Source organism: Callorhinus ursinus, unplaced genomic scaffold (genome assembly GCF_003265705.2).
Source record: "Callorhinus ursinus isolate GAN/ISIS: 27379988/994484 unplaced genomic scaffold, GSC_fseal_2.0 scaffold5, whole genome shotgun sequence".
NCBI lineage: Eukaryota > Metazoa > Chordata > Mammalia > Carnivora > Otariidae > Callorhinus > Callorhinus ursinus.
The window spans coordinates 21476123-21490677 of record NW_027397067.1 but is presented as its reverse complement, the minus strand read 5'-3'; the positions used below and the strand labels follow the sequence as shown (position 1 = coordinate 21490677).

The 14555-nt window shown below is 36.9% G+C and overlaps 1 protein-coding gene and 2 pseudogenes across 1 annotated transcript in view; 1 reads left to right on the top strand and 2 right to left on the bottom strand.

The window, feature by feature from the left end:
- The window catches only part of TRAM1 (translocation associated membrane protein 1), a 31259-nt gene extending 22626 nt beyond the window's left edge, over positions 1 to 8633 (top strand). Inside the window, exon 11 of the mRNA XM_025870710.2 lies at positions 7063 to 8633. Within this exon, the coding sequence (XP_025726495.1) occupies positions 7063 to 7136 (74 nt within the window). The 3' untranslated portion in view covers positions 7137 to 8633. The remainder of the gene's footprint in view (positions 1 to 7062) is intronic.
- LOC141372871 (small ribosomal subunit protein eS8 pseudogene) lies at positions 2180 to 5800 on the bottom strand (annotated as a pseudogene).
- Positions 8634 to 10150: 1517 nt separating the features above from the next.
- Positions 10151 to 12198, bottom strand: LOC112823566 (spermine synthase pseudogene; annotated as a pseudogene).
- Positions 12199 to 14555: the final 2357 nt, after the last annotated feature.

The window sequence follows — 14555 nt, the reverse complement described above, 5'->3', positions numbered from 1 at the left end:
CAACTCTGGTTTGCTCCTTAAAAGTCTTCATATTTGATAGTTTATGTCCTCCAGCCCTGTCCTGTTCAAGCTTGTCTCAGCAACTCTTGGGCCTTTGCATTTCATATAAATTTTAGAACATCTTGGTCAATTTCCACCCCCCCCCCCCAAAAAAAAACTCTTGCTGGGATATAGGATTGGAATTACATTGAATTTATAGATTTTTCGGGAGAAATGAGCATTTCAGCCCATGAATATGGTATATACTTCCATTTACCTAGATTATCTTTAACTTCTTTCAGTGATATTTATTTAATAACCATTTTGTTGGGATCTAAATCACATACCATGAGGTTCACCCTTTAAAGTATATGGCTCAGGGCCGCCTGGGTGGCTCAGTCGCTGGGTGTCTGCCTTTGGCTTGGGTCATGATCCCAGAGTCCTGGGATCGAGCCCCGCATCGGGCTCCCTGCTCGGCTGGAAGCCTGCTTCTCCCTCTCCCACTCCCCCTGCTTGTGTTCTTGCTCTCTCGCTATGTCTCTCTCTGTCAAATAAATAAATAAAATCTTAAAAAAAAAAGTATATGGCTCAGTGGTTTTTAAGTATATTCACAAAGTGTGTAAGCCACTAATTCGAGAACATTTTTATCTCCCCAAAAAGAAACCCAATGCCCACTAGGAGTCATTTCCTGTCCCTTCCTTCCCCCTGCCTCTGGCGGCCACTTACCTATTTTCTGTCTCTGTGGATTGGCTTTTTCTGGACATTTCATATAAATGGAATCATAAATTGTGATCTTTTGCAACTGGTTTCTTTCACTTAGCTTATACTTAAGGTTCATACATGTAGCAAATACCAATACTTTATTCCTTTTTATGGCCAAGTACTATTTCATTGTGTGGATATACCAGATTATGTTTATCCACTTACTAATTGATGGGCATTTGGGTTGTTTCCACTCTTTAGCTAATTGAATAATGCTGCTGTAAACATTTATGTACAAGTTTTTGTTGGAACACCTGTTTTTGCTCTCTTGGGTATATACCTAAGAATGGAATGGCTAGGTCAAATGGTGATTGTATATTTAACATTTGCGGGAGGAACCGCTAAACTGATTTCCAAAGTGGCTGCACCATTTTACATTCATTGTTTTTACATATGATATCCAGTTGTCCCCTGCAGCATTTGTTGAAAAGACTAACCTTTCTCTATTGTGTTGTCCTGATACCCTGGTTGAAAATCAGTTGATCTAAAGTGCTTCCAGGGCAGAATAAATAACTTGTTTTCGGTGGGGAGAGGAAATCAGTTGATCAAAAAGTAGGAATTTATTTTTGGACTCTCAATTCTGTTTTATTAATCTATATGCCTATTCTTTTTTTTTTTTAATTTTATTATGTTAGTCACCATACATTACATCATTAGTTTTTGATGTAGTTTTCCATGATTCATTGTTTGTGTATAACACCCAGTGCTCCATTCAATACCTGCCCTCTTTAATACCCATCACCAGGCTAACCCATCCCCCCACCGCCCTCCCCTCTAAAACCCTCAGTTTGTTTCTCAGAGTCCATAGTCTTTCATGGTTCATTATGCCTATTCTTATGCCAGTACCACACTGTCTTGATTACTGTTGCTTTCTAGTTTGTTTTGAAATCGGGAAATGTGAGTCCTCCGTTTTGTTCTTTTTCATACTTTGGTTATTCTGGGTCCTTTGACCTTCCATATGAATTTTAGGATCAGCTTGTCAGTTCCTGCAAAAGCAGCTTGGCTTTTGATATGCATGATTTTGAATCTGTCGATTCCCTTGAAAAATAGGAACATGGATGTCCTTCCATTTATTTGGGTCTTCTTTCATTTCTTTTAGTTAAATTTTGTAGTTATCCATGTATAAGTCTTGCACTTCTTTTTATTCCTAAGTATTTTATTCTTTTTGATGATATTGTAAATAGAATTGTCTTCTTAATTTCTTTTTTGGATTGTTTATTGCCAGTATATAGAAATATTACTGATTTTTCCATATTGATTTTTTTATCCTGCAACATCGCTGAACTTTTTAGGGTTAGTATTTAGTAGTGGGGTTTTTGTGTGGATTCCTTTGCATTTTCAGTATGCAGGACCATGTCATCTGCAGATGGAAATAGTTTTACTTCTTCCTGTCTAATCTGGATGATTTTTATTTCATTTTCTTGCCAAATTGCCCTGCCTAGAACCTCCAAAACAATGTTGAGCGGAAGTGGTGGGAGCAGACATCCTCATCTTGTTCCTGATATTATGAGGAAAGCATCTAGTCCTTTACCATTAAGTATGATGTTACCTGTGGGTTTTCCTAAATGCCTTTATCAGCTTAAGGAAGTTCCCTTCTATTTCTGGTTTACTAGTATCTTTATCATGAAAGGATGTTAGATTTTGTCACTTGCTTTTTTAGCATCTACTGAAATCATCAAATGGTTTCTGTCCTTCATTTTATTGATATCACGTATTACTATATTTTTTAAAGATTTTGTATTTATTTATTTGACAGAGTGAGAAAACACAGGCAGCGGGGGAAGGGCAGAAGCAGACTCCCCACTGAGCAGGGAGCCTGATGCGGGACTCAGTCCCAGGACCCTGAGATCATGACCTTGAGCTGAAGGCAGACAACTTAACCCACTGAGCCACCCAGGCGCCCGATACCAATTACTATTAATTGATTTTTGAATGTTAAGCCAACAATGCATTCATGGGATAGATCTCATTTGGTCATGGTATATAATCCTCTTTAGATGTTGTTTAATTTGATTTGTTAGTATTTTATTGAGCATTTTTATATCTATATTCATAAACGATATTGATGTGGCTTTTTTGGTAATATATATTATTTTCAAATGTAAAACCAATCTTGCATTTCTGACATAAATTCAAGTTGATGATGATTCATCACTTCTAGTAGATTGGTGTTTTCAGTATTTTTTTAGAATTTTTGCCCCTGTGTTCGTATAAAAGATTGGCCTCTAATTAGCCTGGTTTTGTTTTTGTAATGTTCCTATCGGATCTTAGTGTCGGGGTCATGGTGGCTTTATAAATAAAAATATTGGGCAGTTTTATCTTTTGTGTGATGTCAGCATTATTTCTTACTTAAATGTTTGGAAGAATCTACCAGGGAGGCCACCTAACCTAGAATCTTTTCTAGGGTAGGATATTTACCTATAGATTTACATTCTTTAATAGATAATAGGATTATTCAGATTTTTATTCCTTATTGTGTCTCTTTTGGAAAGTTGTGTTTGTCAAGGAATTTTTTCATTTCATCTAACTTTGCAAGTGCATTCGTAAAATTATAATATCCTCTTATTCATTTGTGTAGAATAGTGGTATTTTTTATTTCCTATGTTAGTAATTTATGCTCTTCTCTTTTTTTCCCGCATTAGCCAAGAACTAACATTTGTGGGCTTTTTTGTTGATTTTCTTAGTCATATCGTTGATTTTTGTTCCTATTTCCCTTTCTTTGGGCTTGATTTGCTGTTTTGTTATTTGTGGTTTACCTTCTTCAGGTGGATCTTTACATCATTGATTTTCTGCCCATCTCGTGAATTACTTAGAATTAAAGGCAAACTTTCCCTTTCAGCAATGCTTTAATTGAATTTCACAGATTTTGATATGTCTTTTTCATTATCATTCACTTCAGGATATTATAATTCCAATCTGATTTCTTTGATCCATGGATCAATCATTTATTAATGCATCATTTAATTTACAACTACTTGGGCATTTTCTAGTTTTCTTTTTGTTACTGATTTTAGCTTAATTCCATTATGGTTAAAGAACATATTCTGAATTATTTCAGTTCTTTGGAATTTGTTGAGACTTTCATTATGGCTCAGCATGTGTTCAGTTTTGGTAAATGTTCCATTTAGACTTCAAAAGAATGTGTTTTCTGAATTTCTTGGGTTTTATGTTGAATATCAGGTCAGATTTGTTGTATTGTTCAATCTATATCTTTATTGATTTGGTAGGAGTTCTGTTTGTTCAGTCAGTTATTGCAGGAGATACCCCTTTTCCTTGTAGCTTACCAGTTTTTGCTTTAAATATTTTGAAGATGTATTATAGGTATATCAAAATTTAGGGTTGTTATAAATTCCTGTTGAATTTATCCTTTCCTTTTATTGAATATCTGTCTCATCTCTAGTAAATGTCTGAATTTACTACTATAGCTACACCAGCTTTCTTTTGGTAAAATGTTATGGTGTATCTTTTTCTATATTTTTCTACTTTAAACCTTTCTTTGTCCTTAAATATAAATTGCATTTCTTGTCAGCAGTGTATAATTGGATTTAATTGTCTGATAATTATTGTCTTTGTTTTTGGAATTATACTGATGTGCCTGGGTATGATTTTTATCCTTAAATATGAATTGCATTTCTTGTCAGCAGCATATAATTGAATTTAATTGTCTGATAATTACTGTCTTTGTTTTTGGAATTATACTGATGTGCCTGGGTATGATTTTCTTTGTATTTATCCTATTCTCTGTCATATAGAGCTTCCTGAATCTTGGCTTGGCTTCTTTTATCATTTTTGGGAAATTCTTGACCATAATTTCTTCAAATACTCTTCTGCCCCATTCTCTCTCTCCTGTCTTTCTGGGACTCCAATATATGTTTTAAACCCTTTTACCCTGTCCATGCTTTTCTGCATTTTTATCCCTTTTTTTTCTGAGTTTCAACCTAAGTATTTTTTCTGGTTCATTGATTTCTTCTGTTGTGCCTAATCTGCTATTAAATTCATCTATTAAGTCTATATTTTCAGTTACTGTATTTTCCAGTTCTAGGATTAAAGATTTTAGTTCTCATGAAATTCTCCATCTTTTCATTTATTTTTATTACTCATTGTTCTTTTAATATCCCTATCTGATAGCTCCAGATGTGGATCAGCTGAGGATCTTTTTCTTTTCTTTTCTCTTTCTTTTTCTTTTCTTTTCTTTTCAACAGTAAACATCTTTATTACATGAGTTGAAGATAGGGAGGATGATTTATTTGCTTTCTGGACCTTGATTTTCCTCAAATAGAACCCCAGTTTCTTGCCCTCTAGCACATAGCCCTCTGCTCAGCCACACTGGCCTGGTCTTCAAGCAATGCACCCAAGAGGCCTGCTCTGGTAGAACTGCTCCTCCAAAAGACTGCTCATTGTTGCTTGCTTTTTTCTTTCATTATATTTCTTCTGAATTTTCTTTGATTCTTTTTTGTTTAAAATCTCTTCCTCCTGGAGCGCCTGGGTGGCTCAGTCGTTAAGTGTCTGCCTTCGGCTCAGGTCATGATCCCAGGGTCCTGGGATCGAGCCCAGCATCGGGCTCCCCGCTTGGCGGGAAGCCTGCTTCTTCCTCTCCCACTCCCCCTGCTTGTGTTCCCTCTCTCGCTGTGTCTCTCTCTGTCAAATAAATAAATAAAATCTAAAAAAAAAAAAAATCTCTTCCTCCTTAGGAGTCAACCTAACCCCCTTCTTGCAGCCCAGAGGTAGTACAGAGTGGGAATCATACCATTGTCAGGATGGTGTGCTGTCAATGAGCACAGTACAGTTCCTCACCAGGGTCTTGGTGTGGACTACTAATTCATTGTTGGATCCTTTATAGACAGTATCAATAATGCCTCTTTGGTGCTTCCAACACTCAGAGCGCCAGGGGAAATTTTCACACCCAGCCTCAAGGCAGGGTACTTCTTATTGCTTCCCTAGATTGGGACTGTGTGTATGGGGCAGAGCATCCCAGCTCATACTTCTGCTTCTTGTGGAAGGGCTTTCTCTTGCCCCTGGTGTTGCAGGGCTTGTGCCAGTTATCCCAACAGATGCCCATCACTTGGTGCTGGCTGAAAAGAGCAACGCTCTATTCCTGATGCATTTTTTTTCTCTTAGTTTTTAGTCATTTGGTCTTGTTTTCCGGGATGCCTGGCAAATTTTTAATTGAATACTGGACGTTTTATGGTAAAAATGTGTGTAGGTTCTAGACGAGTTTATAGAGGCTCTGGATTGAATATGGGTAGATCATTCTATCCTGTCAAAACTGATCTATTCCCAGTTTGCCCTCATTCCTAGAACATCAACCATTTGTACAGTCTGTCTTCTCTGACAGACTCTGGATTCAGATTTTTTTCTTGCTGTCATTATGAGACTAAGCAGTTCTCTGTTTAGCTTTGTACTTGCATAGGAGTTGCTTGCTGCTTGATTTCTCTGAGTTTTGCTTTGTGTGTGCACATTCAGTAATTGTCACATACCTTATGGGAGAAATACGCAGAACAGCCTTCAGGTTTTTTTTTTTCCTTCAAACAGGCATTTTTGTATTCCAACTTTTATGGATATTTTTGGAGGGAGGGTTAGTCTAACAATAATTCTAGATCAATCGATCAATCAATAGATATCTCCATCATAACTTGAAGAAGGCAGCCATAGGACACTCCTAAACATAAGTTATCCTGAACACTGACTTTATGTCTTATAAAGAAACATAACCCCAAGAACTTTGTTTACAGACAAATGTGAAAAGGTTCTTTATTGCTACCAAAAGTACTGCTCTTAAGACTACTATTTTAAAATTCTTGTCATTGTTTTTTAGAGTTTTCTGTCTTCTCTCTGTCACTTTTTTCTGCTTTCAATAGTAATTGCTTTATTTTTTACTGAGATGCAATTGACAGTTATTTTTTTAAGATGTGCTACTTTTAGGGGCACCTGGGTGGCTCAGTTGGTTAAGCATCTGACTCTGGGTTTCAACTGAGGTCATGATCTCACAGTTGTGGGATCAAGGCCCATGTTGGGCTCAGTGCTCAGGGCAGAGTCTGCTTCAGATTCTCTGTCCCTCTCCCTCACACACTCTCTCTCAAATAAATAAAATCTTTAAAAATTTTGCTACTTTTAGTTTATTATGTTTAACGTGTTACCAGGTTTTATGATTGGTTAAATACTAGTAAAGGTTTATTACTGCCAAATAAGTTTTACGTAAGGGCATACAGATATTTATTGGGTTTTTAAATTTTCTTTTCTGAAGGTACTTTTGTGTATAAATACGATACTATTTGCATTTCTTTATAAAAGAGAGTAATACTGATTCTTTTCTCTTTTCAGAAAATGGTGTAAATGGAACAGTAACTTCAAATGGAGCAGACTCCCCCCGTAATAGAAAAGAGAAATCTTCATAATGAATTATAATCTAATTGATTAATGTCCCCAAAGAAATCTGCTTTTTACTATATCTTTCAGCACTAGAGATTTTTTCTGTCCTTGAAAATACAGTTTGTGCTCTTTGATTCTTGCTGTTGTACTGTTTCATGCATTTTTTTAAAGGGCATTTGAGGGAAGGATGATTACTATGAGTGAGAAAAATATTTTAGCTTAGACTAAGCTACCTGCCTTCAAAATAGTTTAGGGACCACCACCATATTTTATTTTGTTTTTTACCTTTGAACGTTTTTCTAATGATTTGGAGAGATAACTATTTACAAAAATTCTACATATCAGTGGTAAAATTTCTTGCTCTCACCAATTTTTTATATTAGCAAGATGGCCTGTTCCAGCAAGGTCATATTTTTTAAGTTATCTTTCAGGGTAAAATGGAAATACTATAAAGTTGGAAGTCAAACTTTAATATGTTTTCAGTGTTCTCTAATTTTTAGGAATTTTTGTAGTCTTTACACCTGGGAAAAAAGATTTGTAAATTCACTAAAATAATTGTGTGCTTTATTTTATAGGTAATGGTTGTTAATGTTACATCCCCATTTAAAAAAAAGAAAACATACTCTTGGTTACGATGTGTGGAGATTTATTGCCATATATATTGAATCAAAATACGTGAACATAAAAGTACCTGTGAAGTAAAATCTTTCTTGTACATTTTCAACACTTGTAAACTGGAAATCAGAAAATTAAATATTTACTATAAAGAAGCAAATCTGACTATAGCCCTTTTTGATATGTTTATTAATAATGATTCTTAATGGGGCTTGTTATAAGGTCGATATGCACAGCATCTTAGAAGAATATTGTTTAACCTGCAAACCCTTTTTAAAAATAATGCCTACTTGATTTATATCTATAAAAAAAATGTCGGGTAATTATATTTGGAAAACATTTACTGCACTAATCTTAAATTGAAAATTCAGTTGGATAAATAGTCTTACAAAAGACAGTGCTTTATGTTATAACTATAGCTTTGGTCCCATCTTTAATTGAGAAGCATTTATCTGTATAAAACATATTTTTGGATAAATATATATATATATTTGTATCTCTACAGAAAGGCTCTAAAAAATATTTGAGTAAAACATTTGGTTCCCTTTTCTATAATTATCCTTCAAAATTCTTATAGCTATATTTGGTTTTTTGTTGTCTTCACAGTACCTATACTGCTCCTTTTGGTGTTCACATCTTGTTCTCCATTTCTCACTTTTGTCACCAGCTCATGTTTGTGCCATTTTTAGTATAAAAGTTGCAGGCTTGTTAGGTCTGCAGTTTAATAAGTTGCCATGCTGCTAGAAAGTTGTGCTTTTCTATTTCCAGCTGTTTACTTCCTGGAAAAAGTAGTAGCTCTCTGTAGCATCATGGAGTTTCAGTGGAACCAAATTTTTGCCATTAAAAACTGGCATTATATTGAACTATACATTGAGAAATCAATCATAATAAAATTTTTACTTTCACAAGCTGTATCCTGGACGTTTTGTTTATTATTAACAAGTTTTTATGCTATCTTAAGACATAATCTCATTAAAATGTACCATGTTTAAAGAGTATACTCTTGATAGACATTTAGAATAGCCTTTCCCAAAAAAGTGTTCGGCAAAAAAAAATTAGTTTCATATAATGTCTGAGAGCTACTGAGGGGGAAAAAATGGTTAATAACCAAATTCAGAGACTACGGAGTTAAAAAGGTATTTCTTTACTACAGGACTGTTCAACCCTTTATATGCAAATACGCTTCCTGATCCACCAAGAATGTTTGCAATGGGGATATAACATGCAGTGTTTCCCATCTCTTTGGGCTGTGGAAACTTCTTTGTATGGAATTACTTAACAGCATTGTGTTCTACACCATACCATACCATACCATAGGTTTGGGAAAAGGAAAGAAAAAAGCCCTTTGTATGTAGCTAAAACTTTACAGGCACACATATATACACAAGTGTAATTGTAAATTATATAAGCTCTAGATCCCCTCACCCCAAATACTCTCAGGAAAGTCTTTACTGGCCTCCAGATCTTGCAGAGTGTGTCACCATCACCCGGCCTCAGATCAGCTTTGAAGCCTGATGGCAGCATGTAGGACCATGAGCTGGGACAGCTGTCAGATTCATTGAATAAACTTGAACTAGTTGCTTTTCCATTTTGGGAGTCAGTGTTTGCCTCTGTAAAATGCCTTTTTGCATGCATTTTAGAATATGATTGTGGGTGGTCCAGGTGGACTATTCTGGAACAAAAGCCTTACGTGCATTCTTCTAAAATTCAGTAATTCTACACAGTCAAAATCAGAACTAAAATCAGAACAAAATCCTGAAGCAAAGCTTGTGTAGAAGAAATGGGAGAGAGACATTTTTTGTTGCACATTTTGTTAGCACTAGCCATTGACATCTTGTGTCTAGAAGGTGTTTCCAGATGCTTTCACTGAAAACTAGTTCTACTGCCTGTCTACATATGGACAACAAATATTGTTTTTAAGAAGATAGTTACACTGATCACCTGTTTGCATTGTTTTCTCATAATTTTATTTGAAGCATTGCTATTTGGTTTTTCTTAACTCTCTTAAGCACCAAATTTTAGTATCTAAGTCAATTTTTTAGGAAACAAAACACCATCAAGAATTTCCCTCCAGAACAAAACAATGATGTTCATGCCTCCAAACGACCAAATTTGAAGTCTGCCAAAACAAAAACAAAAAGCCCACACAAAAAACTAACAAAAATCACATTCTAGGGGTTCCGTGCATTTACCAGCCTTTGCTTGTGCTGTCTAATCATCCTTCAGCTGACTTTTAAAAAAAGTAACACCCTACCTCATCAAAATATACTTTTCCATTTGCTTTTTTTAAATTAAAAATAATTAAAGAAAACTTGAATTCACAACTGCCAGACTCATTTCAGTGTCATGTACAGCATATGAAGGTTAGGAGGGCTATTTGCAGCACACATGATTAGGGGATACTGGTCTTCAAGATTCAGCTTTCTTACAAACTGTAAAATACCCACAATCCCAAGTGTGACAGAAGAGATGACCTCTGAGAATCCCACAGGACAATACAGGCACCCAAGCTGTTCATGGAGTGACAGGGCTTCTGTCAAATTGACACAGTTGCCCTGTGTCATGTATTTCCCATCCTGTTTCAGTACTTTCATTGAGAGGTCAAGAATCAGTCTGAGAAACTCCCATGTGGAATCTTCTAGAGATGTAGAGATTGGAACTGCTATCAAATCATTTATCACAACATCAAACTCTCTCTTCAGCCCTAGGATACAGTCTTCTGTTAGGACCTGAGAGCAGTCTCCTTTAAGATTGTCTCAGGTGTCGCCACATGTTTTTTGCATGTATTTCTTACATCTATCGACCAACATTTGGTCAATCTCTACCACAGTGACCATCTTTGGTTTCAGTTTGACACCTTCACATAATATGTCCCCATCTCCGCCCCCTGGAATCAGTGCATCTTTGCCACTATAGTCTTTTCCACTGCCATGATAGCCTGGGTATACCCACATCACTCCCTGCCAGATTAACATCCCCGCCAAGGTGAGAATATTCCCAAATTGCTTCCAGTGTAGAATTTTAATGCTCTGATAAGGTGAATCTTCATCAGGGGCGCCTGGGTGGCTCAGTTGGTTAAGCGACTGCCTTCGGCTCAGGTCATGATCTCAGGGTCCTGGGATTGAGCCCCGCATCAGGCTCCCTTTCCCACTCCCCCTGCTTGCGTTCCCTCTCTCGCTGTCTCTCTCTGTCAAATAAATAAAATCTTTAAAAAAAAAAAAAAAGGTGAATCTTCATCATACACCACTTCATCTATGTCATACTCAACCAGGCAACCATTAGCTGTGGGCCAGTATCTGTCCACGGCCCCTCCTCAATCAATGGGTGGTAATCGCTTCCCCCACCCAATACTGTCTTCAGTTCTTTCATTCTTCTACTTTGTTCAAAAGACTGTCAGCTTCTTGGCCTTGTGAATCACCATCATAACTCTGAAGGTCCAACACCACCAATCCATGTGGGTAAATGCTCAAATGGGCAAGGCTGCCATTTTTGTTTATGTGGGTCGCTAAATAACCATGGTCTTGCCAGCTGTGTAGACTCTGTCATCCCTTGCTCCTGGAAAATGGACTGGAGACCTTTTAGAATGGTCTCACCATCAGCTTTGATGCTGAGCATGAAGTTGAGCGTGCTGTGCCATGCTGTTGCAAGAGTGAGGCGAGGCCCTGCCATGCCTGGGGGAGGTGGCCACGGGAGACTGGGAGGCTGCAGGACAGGCTGCAGCCAGTGGGGAGTGTCCACCTGTTTACATTTTTAAAGGAGTGGCTTCAAAAGTAATCCTGGGGGGGAAATTCTAGGGTAATGCTTAAACAGATGGTTCTCTCCAAAGATCACCCTTATTGTGTGATAGGTGATTCAGTTAAGAGTCATCTACTATAAAAATTTCAACACAAGACAGGTTTGGGAATTTAAAAGCAGACATTAACAAGTATTAGTTGGGGAAATGAAAGACTAGTAACCCAGGTCATGAAAAGAGTGAATGGGGTTGGACTAAGTCTCTAGGTGCTTTAGAAACCCTGGGTATAGGGGTGCCTGGGTGGCTCAGATGCTTATGCATCTGCCTTCATCTCAGGTCATGATCTCCAGGGTCCTGGGATTGAGCCCCACATCAGGCTCCTGGCTCAGCGGAGAGCCTGCTTCTCCTTCTCCCTCTGCCTCTCCCCCTACTCATGCTCTCTCTCTCTCTCTCTCTCTCTCTCTCTCTCTCTCTATGTACTTCTGTGTCTCAAATGAATAAGTAAAATCTTAAAAAAAAAAAAAAAAGAAATCCTGGGTATATAGCTCAATCCATTAGGATGAAATGAGGCAGGGAGACAAGTTCCTAATAACAGTGCTTTGTTAATCTGGTTACTGAGCACTTTTTTAAAGCTATTAGCCATCTATAGAAAGCACCGCACCTCCGTGGGTTCGCTCTATCTTGTGAAGACAGCGGAGAGCCTTGTACTTAAAAGACAGACTAGTCCTAGGTTTAAGCATGATTTGCTTTACTAAAAGCTCTATTAGGTATCTACGTGCCACACATTAACCAGCTTTATTCAATGCCATTAGGGAAAAGGCTAAGCCAATTTGTCTAGCCTATTTTTAGTGGAAATACTGTGTTTGCTTAAGGCTGAAATCAAACATTTGGGTGTCCTGAAAACAAGCAAATCAGAAAAAAAAAATTCAGAGGTTTAGGTCCATCACATAGTCTAAATCATGACTATTAGTAAATTTGAGGGTAAGTGAGCCAAAGAAAAAAAAAATATATTCTCTTTTGAAGATTCAAACTTCAACCAATTCAAGTGATAACGTTGTTGAGTTCTGTTAACATTAATAGGCACATAATGATAAGACTAGCAGACAAGAGTCCAAATCTTGACTCCTCCCCTGATAATTCTGTGTGATCTAATGCCTGTGCCTCAGTTTCCTGAGATATGTAATAGCACCTACCCTACAAGGTAATTCTGCAAACTAAGATGGTGCACATAAATTGTGCATAGCTCCATCCCTGATGCTCACTAAATGTTAGTTATCAGCTCATAAGATTGTGACAAACACAGTAAAGGAATGGCTAATAGTATTATATAATTTTAGTTGTTACTACTTCTCCATGTATGATCCATTCATTATACAAGGTTTTGAGCACTCATGCTCTCCAATGCAAGTACAGTGTTTCATGGTTGGTACCTTGAGTAGGCAGACGAATAAAGTTACATGAAATCTTCAAGCCAACATTACAGCCATTTGATCATTGTAAGACTGCAAGCATACTTATCCAGCACAAATGTTCATAAATCAAACATCCAAGTCTGTACTGAATCGTTTACACTTAGGTGATACAATAATTATAAAAAGCAGTAAATAGCATGTATAGTTTCTAAAGAATGATTTTTTAAAATCAGATACCTAGGGTTTGTGAAACCATAGTTTCATTTAGGTGGCGTATACTTCTAGAGAATTTTTAGTTGCTTGGAATTCCTTACCTTCTAATGGGAAGAATCAAACTCCATCAGATGAATGAGAATATTTACCTGGGATAAGAAAAGAGTGTATTACAAGCAATGTTTATCAATAAACTTGAACTAATCTTATAAAATATCCTACGAGTTACAATTCCGCAAGTGGACCAGAAGGACTGGCTGTCACAGTGTGTGTGGGATATACACTAAGTGTGGATAATGCATGAAATGGACTAAAATCTGAAGACTAAGTTCCTTACTCTGTTGTCTACTTGCTGATTGAATTCTGAACTAATCCTTTTTTCCTTCATCAAATATGAGAAACTATAATAAAGATTTTTTATGAGAATGATTAGAGAATAATTTTTTAAATGCAGTTTTACCAGACTGATTTATGTTAGTAGTGACCTCCTGACCAATTAGAGTGGTCCTTTTCTCTTTCTTGCCAATTTCATTCACAACAAACAAACAAAACAATAAGATACAGGTCATTTGTTACTTAGATCAGAAAGGGAAAATGTCTATACTATATATACTAAGTACATGAAGAATGAAAAATTAAGTGTGGTTTTTAAAATGTGAATTCCATGGCTAAAATTAACAACACAGGAGACGACAGGTGTTGGCGAGGTTGTGGAGAAAGGAGAACCCTCTTGCACTGTTGGTGGGAATGCAAACTGGTGCAGCCATTCTGGAGGTCCCTCAAAAAAATAGAAGTACCCTACGACCCAGCAATTGCTCAAGTAGATATTTACCCAAAAGATACAAAAATACTGATTCAAAGGGATACATGCACCCTGAAGTTTATAAACCAGCATTATCAACAATAGCCAAACTATGGAAAGAGCCCAAATATCCATCGACTGATGAATGGATAAAGAAGATGTGGTATATATACACAATGGAATATTATACAGCCATCAAAAGGAATGAGATCTTGCCATTTGCAATGACTTGGATGGAGCTACAGTGTATTATGCTAAGCAAAATAAATCAGTCAAAGAAAGAAAAATACCATATGATTTCACCCATGTGTGGTATTTAAGGAACAATACAGATTAACATATGGGAAGGGTAAAAAAAGAGAGAGAGAGAGAGAAACAATCCATAGAGACTTTTTTTAATTTTATTTTATTATGTTATCTTAATCACCATTCATTACATCATTAGTTTTTGATGTGTTCCATGATTCATTGTTGGCGTATAACACCCAGTGCTCCGTGCAGTACGTGCCCTCTTTAATACCCATCACCAGGCTAACCCATCCCCCTACCCCCTCCCCTCTAGAACCCCCAGTTTGTTTCTCAGAGTCCATAGTCTCTCATGGTTCATCTCCATACGAGACTCTTAATGATAGAGAACAAACTAAAGGTTTATGGAGGGAGGTGGGTGGGG